General features: G+C 38.1%; 4 protein-coding genes and 1 long non-coding RNA gene across 5 annotated transcripts; 3 read left to right on the top strand and 2 right to left on the bottom strand.

Annotated features, from left to right (window-relative positions):
* Positions 1–2,277, top strand: LOC111491656 (BRCA1-associated RING domain protein 1-like). Its single transcript, XM_023140661.1, has 4 exons — positions 1–46; positions 311–405; positions 1,304–1,423; positions 1,656–2,277. Exons 2-4 carry the CDS (start codon positions 313–315, stop codon positions 1,998–2,000), a joined length of 558 nt encoding a protein of 185 aa, XP_022996429.1. The 5' UTR covers positions 1–46; positions 311–312; the 3' UTR covers positions 2,001–2,277.
* Positions 2,278–2,317: 40 nt separating this feature from the next.
* Positions 2,318–5,061, bottom strand: LOC111491650 (protein NRT1/ PTR FAMILY 5.2-like). The gene is made up of 4 exons (XM_023140653.1): positions 4,765–5,061; positions 4,203–4,420; positions 3,439–4,010; positions 2,318–3,346 (listed from the first exon to the last, which is right to left on the bottom strand). The coding sequence occupies exons 1-4, from the start codon at positions 4,949–4,951 to the stop codon at positions 2,464–2,466; spliced, it is 1,860 nt and encodes a 619-aa protein (XP_022996421.1). The 5' UTR covers positions 4,952–5,061; the 3' UTR covers positions 2,318–2,463.
* Positions 4,400–4,741, top strand: LOC111491657. Its single transcript, XR_002719729.1, has 2 exons — positions 4,400–4,511; positions 4,694–4,741. It is a non-coding gene; the product is annotated as an uncharacterized LOC111491657 (long non-coding RNA).
* Positions 5,062–7,853: 2,792 nt separating the features above from the next.
* Positions 7,854–10,647, bottom strand: LOC111491652 (heterogeneous nuclear ribonucleoprotein 1-like). The gene is made up of 2 exons (XM_023140658.1): positions 10,249–10,647; positions 7,854–9,301 (listed from the first exon to the last, which is right to left on the bottom strand). The coding sequence occupies exons 1-2, from the start codon at positions 10,468–10,470 to the stop codon at positions 8,216–8,218; spliced, it is 1,308 nt and encodes a 435-aa protein (XP_022996426.1). The 5' UTR covers positions 10,471–10,647; the 3' UTR covers positions 7,854–8,215.
* A 630-nt stretch (positions 10,648–11,277) lies between these two features.
* Positions 11,278–13,353, top strand: LOC111491653 (eisosome protein SEG2-like). The gene is made up of 3 exons (XM_023140659.1): positions 11,278–11,669; positions 11,852–11,940; positions 12,049–13,353. The coding sequence occupies exons 1-3, from the start codon at positions 11,583–11,585 to the stop codon at positions 13,103–13,105; spliced, it is 1,233 nt and encodes a 410-aa protein (XP_022996427.1). The 5' UTR covers positions 11,278–11,582; the 3' UTR covers positions 13,106–13,353.
* Positions 13,354–13,566: the final 213 nt, after the last annotated feature.

The following is a 13,566-nucleotide window of genomic DNA, read 5'->3' as shown; positions in this document are numbered from 1 at the left end:
GATCGAAGTAGATTTTCCACTAGTCTTAGGCTTCTTGTAATCTTTCGTAAGATTTCTGGTATTTGTTGTTTTTTCTTTTTTGAGCAGCGAGGTCTTGAATTATCCCTGATTCTTCATCCTTTATGATTACCCTGTTTCATCTCGACTTTTCTTCTGAATATCTGATTTATTTACAAACAGGGTCATATTCAATACTTGAACATCGCCTTTCTTGATTGATTAGATTACGGGTGATTGTTCGATTTTGTATATGTATATATATATCTCGAGGGATGTTCGTGATGCATTTGTCGTATGCTATATTATGCAGACATGAGGCCTGCTCCTTTCATGGACAAGATGGTGTCAATATGCAGGAGCCTTGATGCCACATTCTCTACATATATGTCTAAACTAGTCTCACCTGTCAACAATTCTAAAGAAAAGGAATGCTGGGAACAATTCTAAAGAAAAGGAAGATAACAAGTGCGAAAAATATCATAATTGTCACATAGTACATTAATATCACAATTTACATGTTTTAAAATTTGCTTCCTATTTGTAGTATGCTGGGAACAATTTACTTACCGAGAATAAAGAAAGACCAGTTGCAATTTTAAGTAAATTTTCAACACGTAGTCTTAGTTCTTACCTCATTTATGTCTTCTGCATCTCATGGTCTGAAGATCATCCATCTTTTAAACTGCCCTAAGTGTCTAATTAACTCCAGTAGACGCTGGGGCAGCTGTGGACGAATCATGTTTTGGTCAGTCTATGCGTTACTCTTCCAGCAACTGCAAGGGGTTTGAGGGGTGCAGCATGCCTCTTGATTGTGAATGTGAGAATCTTGACATTGAGGGTAAAAAGGGTAGTGGGAGGCATGAAGATTGTAGAATGCCACCTGTGAGTCAGGCAAACCAGTTATCAGCCGGAAGCCCACCACACTTTGGTTCTGGCAAGGTATCAGATGACAGTAGTGAAGAGTACCGTGGTCGTGCAAGATTTGATATTCTCCCTATTTCCTCCTCCTCCCCTGTCTTTTTTCTGGTCATTTTCCCAGCTTTTGTTGCAAATGTAGGAAGTGCATGCTGGCTTCTAGCATCATTATAAGCTTCTAAACTATCTGTAGCTCTGAAGTGCCATCTTATTGTCGTATAGTGATAATTGCCTCTATATCATGTAGGTGCACAGAATTCTGTGTTGTACATATATTTCTGAATTTAGCAATTGGTAGTCTAGCCGAGAGGTGGTGTGATTGCCATACAATATCTTAGCGAAGGGTCTTTTCATCCATTTTCTGATAACTTGAAATTTGGAGTGTTTAGGGGTAAAAGCTTGCATGAAAGAAAGGCGTCCTTTGAACGAGGAAGCTTATGAAATTTCTCTTGACCACTATGGGTGCATTGATGGTCCCAAATCTGGCAGGCTGAGGGTTTTAAGCAATGTAAGTTGACTCATTGGATGCATGAAGAGTAATGGTATTAAAATCCTTACTGTCATTGTTACATTAGTAGAGTACAATTTTGTTGGTGGAGCGTGAGAGCATATATTTAAGGTTTCATTATGATTTCATTTATTGGTTAGGGTACTGTGGTCAATTGCATCTTCTGTTCCGTACTCGTCTGTGGTTCAATTGGTGATTTATGACCCGATTATTTCCCATTCCATTTCTACAGGCACCCAAGCTCTTCATTGGCTTGAGTTTCTATTTTACTGGTGATTTTCCATCGGCTTATGAGGAGGATCTTCAAGATTTGGTCAAAGCTGCGGGAGGTACCATATTAGAGAAGGACGAATTCCCAGCACCTAGTTGTAATGACCAGACTGCACCAAAGGTGCTGGTTGTATACAATCTCGATTCTCCTGGAGGATGCAAAGTGGGGGTGGAGGTTTTAATTCTCTGGCAAAGATTAAATGAGGCAGAGGGAATAGCTGCAAAGGTTGGAGCCCAAGTCATTGGTCATACATGGCTTGTGGAATCCATTGCAGCGGGTAACTTGCAACATTTTGTCAGCTGCTAACCTTGATTTTAATCTATATTTTGTGCTGATTCAAGGCATAGTTATTTATTTAAATGATTAATCTAATCCTATACGTGAAGTTGGCCCTTGTACAATACAAACTGAAGCTAATCTGAATAGTTAATTTACATTTCCTAGGCTATCTGTAGTGGGCTCCCAACTTCATTGGATGGCTCAAGAAAAATATGCTTATCCTACAAATAAGCACATCTACTGCAAGTCTCTACTTGATCAGTCGACTGCAGATGATTTATTTGTAATACTACTGAATCTTCAATATCGCTGCCTCCCTTCTGATGTATGTGGCTTTGTCTAGATAGCAAAGGGCAATAAAAATTACATGGACTTCTTTGATCGTATAGAAAAAAGTTCTGATAATAGCATTGGAGAAGCCCAATAGAAGCTTTTGCTGGACATTTTCCATGAAATATCTAAGATAAACCTTGCTATACCTAAATTATTATCAGGTTGGTCGGATTTTTGAGGCCTGATGAGGAGCAGCTTCCGTTGTTAGCAATGCCACAATAATTTCTTGTTTGGATTCTGCACAATCAGCGTTATAAACAAACAACTTTGCAGCTACCAGAAAGAAGAGAAAGTTGATGAAGCCCAAGATGGCCAATAATGCGTAATAATGGTCTAGATGAGAGACGTTTAGATTGTCCAAAATCCAATTGCTGTGGTTTTTTTTGGTTATATCTGCTACGGTCTTCAGTAAAAAACTACTCAGAAAATGTCCAATTCCCAAGCTGGTGGTGAAGTAGGAGGTGCCAAGGCTTTTCATGCCTTCTGGTGCTTGGTCATAGAAAAACTCAAGCTTTGCAACTTCTGCGAAGGCATCTGCTATTCCTGTCAGGGCAAATTGAGGAAGAAGAATGAAAATGGAGAGTGGAACCTGGTCTTCTTTGCGAAAAATCTTGTTTTCTCTAACGGTTTTCAGTCTCATCCTTTCAGTAATACATGCTGCGACCATGATGGTAATTTGCAACACTAGTCCAACACCCATCCTTTGGAGCAATGTGATCCCTCTAGGGTTTTTGGTGAATCGACGAGCAAATGGAACAAAGAAACGGTCGTAGATGACAATGGTGATCAGCATAAAAATTGTTACAAAAACTGCAAGGCTTGCTGCAGGAATTTCAAAATGGGGACCCATGCTTCTGTCAAGGGTGGCGCCTTGTTTCACAAATAGTGTACCCACTTGTGAAACTAGTGCACTTGGAATGAATGTCGCTGCCAGAATGGGTATCATTTTAATCATTTGCTTTGTTTCTTCAACTTGAGTAACAGTGCATGGTGTCCTTGCTGAGCTCGTCTCACCCTGAACGGCTGCTTTGTCTAGGAATCTGCAGGTAATGGAGTTCTTCTAATCAAGAAATGAAAGGTTGACCATAATCAGCTTGGAAACTTGTATTTACATTTAGTTCGATAGAATTACCTTAATGAATGAGTATGATCAATCCTATATTTTTTTGAATTAGTGTAATCTTCCACATTAAGCTCATGAAGCTCCTTTGTATCATCAGGAATTGGCAGTTTCCGGTTCTCCACAGCAGCCACAATCACCTTAGCTATCCTGCTGAAAGGGCTCCCTGAAGGCAATTTGTGCCTATAAAATGGAGTGCCAATCAGAAATACAAGCACAGAAATTGAAAACCCGATAGTTGGAATCCCATATCCAAGGCCCCAACCTACGGTGTCTTGGATGTAAACCAAGAAAGTGTTTGAGAACAGAGTGCCAAAGAAAATGCTGAACATCCACCAATTGAAAAAGGAAAGCTTTTGTGTTCTTTCCTTGGGTTCAAAATCATCAAATTGGTCAGCTCCCATTGTCGAAATGTTGGGTTTGGTTCCACCAGTTCCAATTGCGACTATGTACAATGCACAGAAGAAAATGCCTACTTGGAGAGGCGAGGCTTGTTTGTCACAATGACCTTCTTTGGCCTCATCGCCGCATGATGGTGGTCTCAGGGCTGGCAATGAAACTGACAAGGTTAGCAGGACCATTCCCTGTATGACACAAGTTGGATGAGTCTAACATGGAAGTACAGACTCAAATTCCCTCCTCCATACGTTTATTTCTCTCTTTGAACTTATTCTACTGCTTCTAATGTTTCATCATCGAAACCAAAAGACAACTCAATGGAGATGAGTTTAGATACCGTTAAAATATAGCTCATTCATAGAAAGTTTGAATCTTACAATGAGGTAAATTGCGGAAGATGTGACAAAGGTCCAGTATCGACCGAGATAAGCGTCAGCAATGTAGGCACCTATAATTGGTGTCATCCACACAGTTCCAATCCAGTTGGTGACATTATTGGCAGATGTCACAATGTCTTGATGAAGTTTGTCGGTCATATACACCACCAAGTTTGTTGCAATCCCATAGTATGCCATCCTCTCAAACACCTCGAACACTACATGAAACAAACATGTTGTGAATATTAACCACTTCTTTCTCAACCCAAGAACTCAAAGAACAAAACCTGATATGGGTTTCTGAATAAGGTAGTTTCTAAATGTTATTGCCTTTTGTGAAGTTATTTTCTTGATTCCCATGATATGGAACCAAGGACTTATTAATCTTAGTTCTTTAAGAAACCAACTCTTTCTTCTTTGATGCTCCTGTGAAGGATTTCTTCTTCATGCCAAATATTGAAGACTGAACTCATTACTTGTATTTTTGAAAGGAGAGCTTGCAGGTGTGCAGGCTACCAGTTACGCAAAGAAAAAAAAAGGAGGAAAGTTTGTTGAAGATTACCAACAATGAAGGAACAGGCTCTCCATCTCCCAGTCTTTGATCTTAAAATAGGATCACCTTTGAGACTCACGGTTCCATCTTGTGTATAATCATCTCTTCCGTCTGCGGAGCCTTTCTCTTCCACCTGTGCCATTATAGTAAACAGAGGAGAAAATGAACTTTCTACTGGCAAATCGTTGAAATTCATGTGAGTTCTATTAGCTTTTTATATAGATAAAATAAATACCCACAAACACGCAAAATAAAAATAAAAATAAATGATAGGAAGATCACCACCACAGACGTATTTATTGGGAAATTAAATAATATTACGGCAAAGTATGGAAAGTTAGCTAGGGATGCTGGGTTATGGTTCAGGAACTTTAGGTTGATGCCATTTAGGATTGAAAGTTTTAAGTTTTTGTAGTCTAAATTAGAAATTGGTTTGCAGATTTACAATTTTAGTCTAAAAGGTGGATTCAATAGGGTAAGCTTTTGTAGGTTAATAGGATTATGAATCCTAAAGTATTAGCAAGCAAGTCCATTAGATTAAACGAAACCATGGCTTAGCCGACCAAGTCATATTTGTTTAAGAATTGTTTTCATTGTTTTGTACAATTTGATATGCCTGTAGCTCCTCATTGGGTGCTTATTATGTTGGTTTGTTTCTCTCCAATGTGAAATTGCTGACATGATATCAACTTAACATTCTGTGTGCTTCTCTTTTTCAGTCACTTTCACAGATTGATTCAGTCATTATTTTTTAGATGTTTACGATTTGAAGGAAAATGTAATTAATATGAAAAAACCGTTCCAAGCAATGCATAGCACAAGCTTTTCCTGCTTGTTGGTATCTTGAAATCGGCAGAAGATGCTGATTTGAGGTTAGCATGTTGTCTTTCATGAACTCTCGCGAAATTTATTGTTTTTATTTTATTTTTTTTTTTTTTTTGGATTTTACTAACTTTTACCATCATATTATATTCCTTTTTTACTTTTCTTTTTATTAGTTTAATATGTATAATAGATATTCAAATCTCTAATTACTTTCTAGAATGATTAATGACAGTAGAAAATAAGGACTAAAGGACTTTCTACTCTTCCAAAAAAAATATATTAAAAGAGTATTTTTGTAAAATTTGTTCGTCACGAGAAGGAAGTGGCAAACTGCCAATTTGAAGCAAAGAAATGCTTTCTAATTGCAGTTTTACTCTTCAACCAATCCTTAATTGTTTCTTATCATGCTTGGGAGAGTTAGGTTCTTTTTGTTTGTCCACCTGCATCAACACACACAAGGATTGTACCAAGTTTAGTTAAACAACAAATTGCCTAAATTTAGGCAAAGAGATGAAAAGGGTATGCTCTGCGAGCTACAAGTCTCAGCTCTCGAGGTCCCATCTAATAGAAAAAGGAGTGATATGGACAGTGCTTACAGACAAAAACAAAAGTCATCAAGACAAGATTAACTTTGTGAATTTCACCCAATGGAATCAGAGAAGCATAGAAAGCACCAGTGGGCTTAACGGGTTATTTGCAGATGTGATTATCTCATAGATTTTTGGTTTTTATATACTCGGGAATGGGTTTTAGCCATTTAAATTCAAGAACCTAATGAAGGAAGGCCAGACAAAGTTTACTAATTGTGGTGTATATTGGCAGAAAAGTTGGCCTACGTCAGTATTATTATTATTATTATTATTATTTTTTATTTTTTTTTTCTGTAGCTAAAAAAGACAAATAAAATATTGAAACTTTTTTACTCCTAGTTATCAAAATTTTAATGGTAATCTAGGAAGTATTAAAGAAGAGATCTAAACTCCCATTTAGAATTTTTGCAGCTTGACAAACTTAAAAAATTTAATGTTATACCAACCAAGCATTATTGTATGTTTATGTACGTACTTTAGTTAAGCTATAACTATGAAATATAGTTGGACATAAATATGTACGGTAAAAAGTTCGTCCACATTATTCACCTGGGCAGGTTTTATGGATAAATTGCTTTGGGATGTAACTTTCAATGGTCAAGGTAAATTTAATGAAGTTTAAATTAGAAATATCAAGCAACAAAAACGAAGAAAAACAAAATCAAATCTATAAATTTCCTATACAAAATAAAGGGTTGCTCGCAATCCAATCATAACATTAATTGCCCATCAGATATAAGCCAAAGACTTCGTGAAATTCAGAACAGAAGCCTCTGAGCTCACATCAGATGCACATGAAGTTAATATATAACCAACAAAGTTTCTTAGGGGGTCTATGGGAATCCATCCAAAGGCCAAAAGTCAGACTCAGCATGAGAATAAACTCCTATTCAAAAACATTGGCCAGTGTTAAACAATATGGAAGGATATCTACTAAACAAAGGTAATTTTTAAACAACGATTGCAACACTGAGAAGCAGTTAAATCATATAAACAAAACTAAAAGAATTATCCAGTGGAGAAGTAAATCGCACACTAACGAACCTTCTATGTTATATTATTGTGATTTGTTATTGATCCTATGTGTAGGGCAGAGAAGAAGTTGGTTATCTTGATCAAGAGATATCAAAGTTACCACATTAGGTTCTATAAAGCCAAATAGAACTAACTACCTAATTAATCTATGCAGTAATACCAAAAATTGAAGAAAAAAAGGCATGAAAGATAAATTAGAGAACCCAAGTATCAAAGAAAAATACCTAATTATGACTACAAGAATATCAAGGTGACATACCACAACAGAGATGGGCTGTGGAAGGATAGCAAACCTTGGTCCTTCGCTGCTGTCAGCAGCTCCAAAACTCCACCTGAAATTCCTGTGGATGCCAAAATCCCATTTAATATTGTGCTAACCTCAGTATGAAACTCAAAACTTATCCTTTTCCTCATGCAAAAACACTACATTGAAATAGTTCTCCCCCTCTAGAAGATCAGCAAATATGATGTTTACGTGGTTTTCAAAATGTAGAAATAAACCAAGTTGTAAAGTTCCTCCATAACAGGAAGAACCTGATAGCACCTCCTATCTCTGTCTTGAATGCCATATGAAAGCCACATCTAGCAAGGCCGTCTGCAGAAGCCTAGTATTTAGCAAACACTCAATGCATAAAAGAGAGAGAAACAAATACCAAAATTACCATGAAAAACAATAAACTTGGCATACAATAACAATATATAGAATATCCTCATAACCACCCACCGTCAACATAAAGAAAAGTAAATAGATAATATTCTAGCTTCTACACTAGATTAAGAAAAAAAAAACATAAAAGTGTATAATGCTCACAACAACAAGCAGCCTCAAGATAACAAGCCTAATAAATATTAGTACTGCTAAAAGCAATGGACATATTCAACTACAGAATTACTACTGCCTGATAGCAATGAGAATGAAGAGATTCAATCATTCTCAGGATCTGTTACTATCCAGCATTATGTCTTGCACGTGGAAAAGGATGGCATGTGCAAATATTTAGCAACTAGGCTTAACCATGCCTAGACTGAGTGCCACCATAACCACCACCATAACCACCAGGAGTCTGTGAAGCATCGGATCTCCAGCCACCACTAGAGTAACCTGAATTTCCATTAGTGTCATCATATCCACTCCCCATGTACCCACCACTCGTGCCATGTGGCTCTCCACTTTGACCGCTACCAACATTGCTATTTGGAGCACTTGTAGCTCGTCCTCCAGAGGTTCCATAGCCACCATAAGGACCATCGTTTCCACCATAATAACCTTGATTCCCATATCCAGAAGCCCCACTAGGAGATTGGCCCCTTGGGGCAGAAGGAGGTACACCAGTACCTGAGGCACTCCAAGGAGCTGCAGCCCCAAAGCCTGGACTAGCACCATAGCCAGGACCACCATATCCTGGAGCTTGGTTGGTCCAAGAACTTTTCATCGCGCCATGTGCTCCACTTAGATAACCAGCATTGACTGCAGTTGGATTTCCAAATGGTACAGCTGGACCACCAAATCCAGCACTAGCGCCACCATACATACCAACACCATAACTACCATAACTTCCATAAGGAACACCACTGTTTGGTCCTCCATAACCATAACTTGAAACACCATATCCAGAATATGGTGGGAAACCACCAGCAGTAGACTGAGCTTGCATATATCTATTGCCATCTGATCTACCATCAAAGTTATTAGCGTTAGTGCCAGAACCATAATTTTGATAGCCTCCACGGCAACCACTTCCTGGATTTGCATCCTTAGGAAGTGCCCGTTTCACCTCTACAAGTTTACCATTCAGTTCATGAAAGCTCTTACAAAGTACTCTATCAACTGCATCTTCATTGTCAAATGTTATGAAACCAAATCCACGAGGTCTCTGAGTATTTTGGTCATACATAATCACTACATCAGTTACTTGGCCATAATTTTCAAAATACTGCCGGAACCCATCTTCTGTTAGTGCCGAAGGTAGACCGCCAACAAATATTTTTTTGGTCTTAAAATATCCACTACCTCCAGAGCTTCTGCCGGAGTTATAGCTCCCACTTCTTGAGGAAGTTTGCTGTTCCTCTCTTGATAAAGCCCTTTTTGCCTCCACCTGTGTCAACAAAGCACAACTAGAAATTGCTGAAAACACTCACGGGAAAGCAAATAAAATACATATTTATCAGTTATCATAATGAGCATATGATATGTTGCAAGATTTTCAAAAGCATTTTAAAATAATCAATGGGTCAAGTTGATATATTTTGATTCCCTCACTGTCCTTGTATCCCAGACATATGCAAACAGACTAACAGAACTTTTGTTAATTTAAACCTGCCAACACAATCATAATGGTATGCCACAATATATTACTTACCAGGAAGGCATGTGCTAATCAACTTCTCAAGCATATAGGTTCCCTTACAAAGTAGTGGTACACTCTCTTTTGGTCTAAAAAACAAGGCGATGTCTAGTACAGGGTGAGGTATTACCACATGAGAGTTCAATATCAGCCGGACAGGATGCTGTTTATGTGTTCCGGTATCAAACGAATGATAACGATAGAATAAACCTTTCAATCCGCTACTAAAAGTACTCATGAAACTGCCCGTCTAGAACCCTTAGAACACGTAAACAAATGGACGGAGATAACTACAAAGTTGAGAAGGTTACCCATAAAAAAAAAATGATCCACATTACACAATCCCAACTTCCCTTGCAGTTGAGAGAGGAAGAGGGGATAGAGACGAAATAACCCAAACAATAACTATTCTGACCGTTTCTTACTGTTTAGGACCACTTTGATGCCAGGATCAATAACAGTAAACCAATTATGAGCTGATGAAATACAAGTGAGAGACTGAGAGTGAGTCTTACTACAGCGCCACTGTAAATAATGAGCTCCTAAATTAAAGCAATTTGACGGTCTAGTCCCACAAGAATATGTTCCTCGAAACCCCCATTATGAGAACAACAAAAAGAAAAACCGTCGAGAAAAAACATAACCTAATAAAGCAACGAAGTAATGCAGATATAAATTACAGAAGAAGAAGGCAAAACCTGGCGGCCATCGATTGTGTGCTTATCCTGAAGCACCTGATCAAGAACTGAAGAATCAGAGAAAACGACAAACCCAAAGCCTCGAGGACGGCCAGTGGTCTTGTCGCGCATAATAACGGCTTGGATAACTTCGCCAAATTGGGCGAAATAGCCTCTGAGCGTCTCCTCGGAAGTGTCCCAAGCTATTCCTCCGATGAAAAGCTTCCCCTCGTCGGAGTCCATGTCTCTGATTACTGAAAAGGTACCGGAATTTGGGGCTGCTTCGTGTTTGCCAATGAGTTGGAGTTACACTCAGCTCCTAGAGATCGAAAAAAGGGAGAGAGAAAAAATAAAGAGAGAGAGAAATGGAGGGAAGAGAATGAGCGCGCGAGTACGAGGAGGGAAATTGGGGTTAGGGTTCCGCGAATACGATTTTGATTCATTAATTTTATATATATTTTTTATAAATGTTTGAATTCATTATAGGTCTCATGACTCCCTCAGGTCGAGAGTTCGAATCTTATTCCATTTTTAGCCTATTATTATTATTTTTATTAAAATACCATCGTTTCCATGGTTATAGTTTCAATAATTTTTAAAACCAATTTCTGTTGGTACGATGCTTATTTTTATCAAGCTTGAATGTACCATAATTAAAATAGTATTTAAATATCGTTTTCTCTTTTGTTATCAAAATATCGATTATTTTCATATTTAAACATTGTTTTCCCCATGTGACAAAAAAAAAAATAAATACAAATATAATATCTCGATTGATTTAAGTTACAGAGGTTAGACATTCAAATGACAATTTTTTTTAATTGTTCTATATGGTAAAAAAAAAAAAAAAAAAAATGAAATTCAGTAATCGAATTATCCATCTAAAGTCCTTCAAAATTTGAATTATTATTATTATATTAACTTTGTTTTTAAAAAAAATATTACTATATTAACTTTAACGACATCAAGGGGAAGGGACCCACATCACAAAATATTATTTTATTTTCCACTTTCTTTTCGATCACCATTTACAGGTTGTGATCATGATGGGTTCCGAGTCCTGACAGTCACTTGATTCGTTTGCTCGTTTCCCCCATAAGTTGAATTTAAAAAAAGAAGAAATTTTCTCGACCGTTTCACCCTGCCCCACTTGCCCTCCTTTCCTTTACTACCAATTCGAAGCATTCACTCTGTCTCTTTCTCTCATCTTCATCGGATTCTCTAATCTTCGTCGGATTCTCTCTCTACCTTACTCTGTATATCCAACCATGAAAACCCATTAGAGGGATCGGCCTTTCAGAGTCATCGGAGCATTTATCTCAGTCGGAGAGTCTTCCATTTTTGTTTTATCAACAATGGGGTGCTTCACTGCTTGTTTTCGCTCTTCAGATGACGTGAAGCGCAGGGAACAAAGGCGACGCAAGGTTTTGCCACGAATCAAAGTAAGCCATCTTCTATTTTTCTCGAGCTCATGAGGGTTTTTGTAACTTTTGTTTGATTTAATTGAATGTTTTAGATTTCTACATGTACAATGAATCTGTATTGATCTCGATTTCTAGGAGTTTTCTTTGACGTACTAAACAGAGCTATAAGAACTGAGATCCCATTTTAAATTTTACTGTAGGCTAATGCTATCTCCAAGCCCGTTCAGACCTCACCATCCGCCGTAGACAATGCTTCTGATAGATCTACTAGTCCAATTCTGAAAGCTCGGTGAGCAACGAACAAGAAATTACCCCCTCCCTGTTTTTCTTTGAACACATGCCGTTTCTTGTAGTGTTTTTTAGCTTCTGATTCCAAGTTTATGGGTTCCGAGTGTAGGGACAGGCCCGAGGAGCTGCAACTAAGCCCGACTACTAGGAAAAGAGTAACGTTTGATTCTAATGTAAAGACATATGAGCTTGATCAGGTTGAAACTGATGTCTTACTTGAAAAGGAAGGGTACAAGGAGGAGAAGGAACTAGCTGGAATATCCCAATGCAAATCTCGCTCCGAGGATGGCTCCACTGTTTCGTGCATTTCGTCGTACCCTCCCAATCATAGGTACCAGAATTATAGGGAGAGTGATGATGATGATGAAGAAGAATTGGATTATGCTGATAGTGATCTTGATCATGATCATGTTGACGATGATGATGGTGACGAGAACGATGATATTGAGGATGAAGAGTATGATCATTTCTCTGAGGATGAAAGTGGGAGCAGTTCTGCTCAAGTGTTTGCTGATGAGGCCGATAGCTGTTTGTCTGTATGTGGGTGTCCTGGAAAGGCTGAGCCTCAAATAGGGGCGAGACGAACTGCTCGAGATAGGAATGCCTGTGTTCATTCTGTGTTGAAGCCTGTGGAAAATATCTCACAGTGGAAGGCAGTTAAAGTTAAGGATAAACATCGGTCGAATTCTCCTCACAAAGAGAATTTGGCACTAAATGGAGCTCCTGGATGTTCTTTTGGGATAGAGCCAAGTTTCAAAGAATCATCATTTGGTTGCAAATCAAAAACTTGCCAACCTAAGAAATCAGATCAAGGCATAGCCGTTGATGCCAGCCTTTCAAACTGGTTGAGTTCTTCAGTTACAACACCCCCAAGCAAGACTAGCACAGGCATTTTAGGTCTTACAACACCAGAGTCACAAGGGTCAAACTCACCTAAAAACCAGGAAGATAGACCAATTTTGGGAGCCTTAACTATGGAGGAGCTCCGACAGTTCTCACCTCCTCCAAGGAGATCACCAAATAGAAGTCCCAATGAGATGCCAATCATCGGGACGGTCGGCACATACTGGAGTCACTCCAGCTCTGTTGAGGATTCTGGACCATCCTCCTCTTTCAAAAGAGAGTCAAATATCAGCGGTAACTACAGAGAAATGCGTGTGAAGTAAGACTGCACTGAATTCTGATTGATGTTGTGGAAGGAAGAAACCAGTTTGTTTGGAGTGAGTGTGTCATAGATGTTGATAAATGAGGTATGAGTTTGAATAAACGAGTGCAAGCTTACCAACTTGATCAACACCATTGTATGATAGACATGTTTGGGAGAGTTGTATTGGTGTGTTTGGATTGATTTATTTGTTGTAATACTCTTTTGTTCCATAGAGGTAATTCATTCGTTTGCTTATTGTTTTTCTTCATCTACATTCCTTTCCAATTGTCTTTTCTATATGAGATCCATTGATTAAAATTTCTAACTCTAATAAGGTAATGGGTAATCTGCATCAGTACTTTCTGTAGTCGCATGTAAAGCAAAAAACTTAGATTATTAGAGATAAGAGTTTTTTTTTTTTTTTTTTTTTTTTTTTTTTTTTTTTTTTTTTTTTTTTTTTTTTTTTTTTTTTTTTTTTTT

This window comes from Cucurbita maxima, unplaced genomic scaffold (assembly GCF_002738345.1).
Source record: "Cucurbita maxima cultivar Rimu unplaced genomic scaffold, Cmax_1.0 Cma_Scf00016, whole genome shotgun sequence".
NCBI lineage: Eukaryota > Viridiplantae > Streptophyta > Magnoliopsida > Cucurbitales > Cucurbitaceae > Cucurbita > Cucurbita maxima.
The sequence above is the reverse complement of the archived record's forward strand: the minus strand, read 5'-3'. Positions and strand labels throughout refer to the sequence as shown.

Coding starts and splice junctions, on each gene's coding strand:
- LOC111491656 (XM_023140661.1), top strand. CDS start 313: ATGAGGCCTGCTCCTTTCATGGACAAGATGGTGTCAATATGCAGGAGC. Junction 406..1,303: donor TGTCTAAACTAGTCTCACCT/GTCAACAATTCT, acceptor TTGGAGTGTTTA/GGGGTAAAAGCTTGCATGAA. Junction 1,424..1,655: donor GGCTGAGGGTTTTAAGCAAT/GTAAGTTGACTC, acceptor CCATTTCTACAG/GCACCCAAGCTCTTCATTGG.
- LOC111491650 (XM_023140653.1), bottom strand. CDS start 4,951: ATGAATTTCAACGATTTGCCAGTAGAAAGTTCATTTTCTCCTCTGTTT. Junction 4,011..4,202: donor CTTCCGCAATTTACCTCATT/GTAAGATTCAAA, acceptor TGTGTCATACAG/GGAATGGTCCTGCTAACCTT. Junction 3,347..3,438: donor GATCATACTCATTCATTAAG/GTAATTCTATCG, acceptor CATTACCTGCAG/ATTCCTAGACAAAGCAGCCG.
- LOC111491652 (XM_023140658.1), bottom strand. CDS start 10,470: ATGGACTCCGACGAGGGGAAGCTTTTCATCGGAGGAATAGCTTGGGAC. Junction 9,302..10,248: donor ACACAATCGATGGCCGCCAG/GTTTTGCCTTCT, acceptor TTGTTGACACAG/GTGGAGGCAAAAAGGGCTTT.
- LOC111491653 (XM_023140659.1), top strand. CDS start 11,583: ATGGGGTGCTTCACTGCTTGTTTTCGCTCTTCAGATGACGTGAAGCGC. Junction 11,670..11,851: donor AGGTTTTGCCACGAATCAAA/GTAAGCCATCTT, acceptor ATTTTACTGTAG/GCTAATGCTATCTCCAAGCC. Junction 11,941..12,048: donor AGTCCAATTCTGAAAGCTCG/GTGAGCAACGAA, acceptor TTCCGAGTGTAG/GGACAGGCCCGAGGAGCTGC.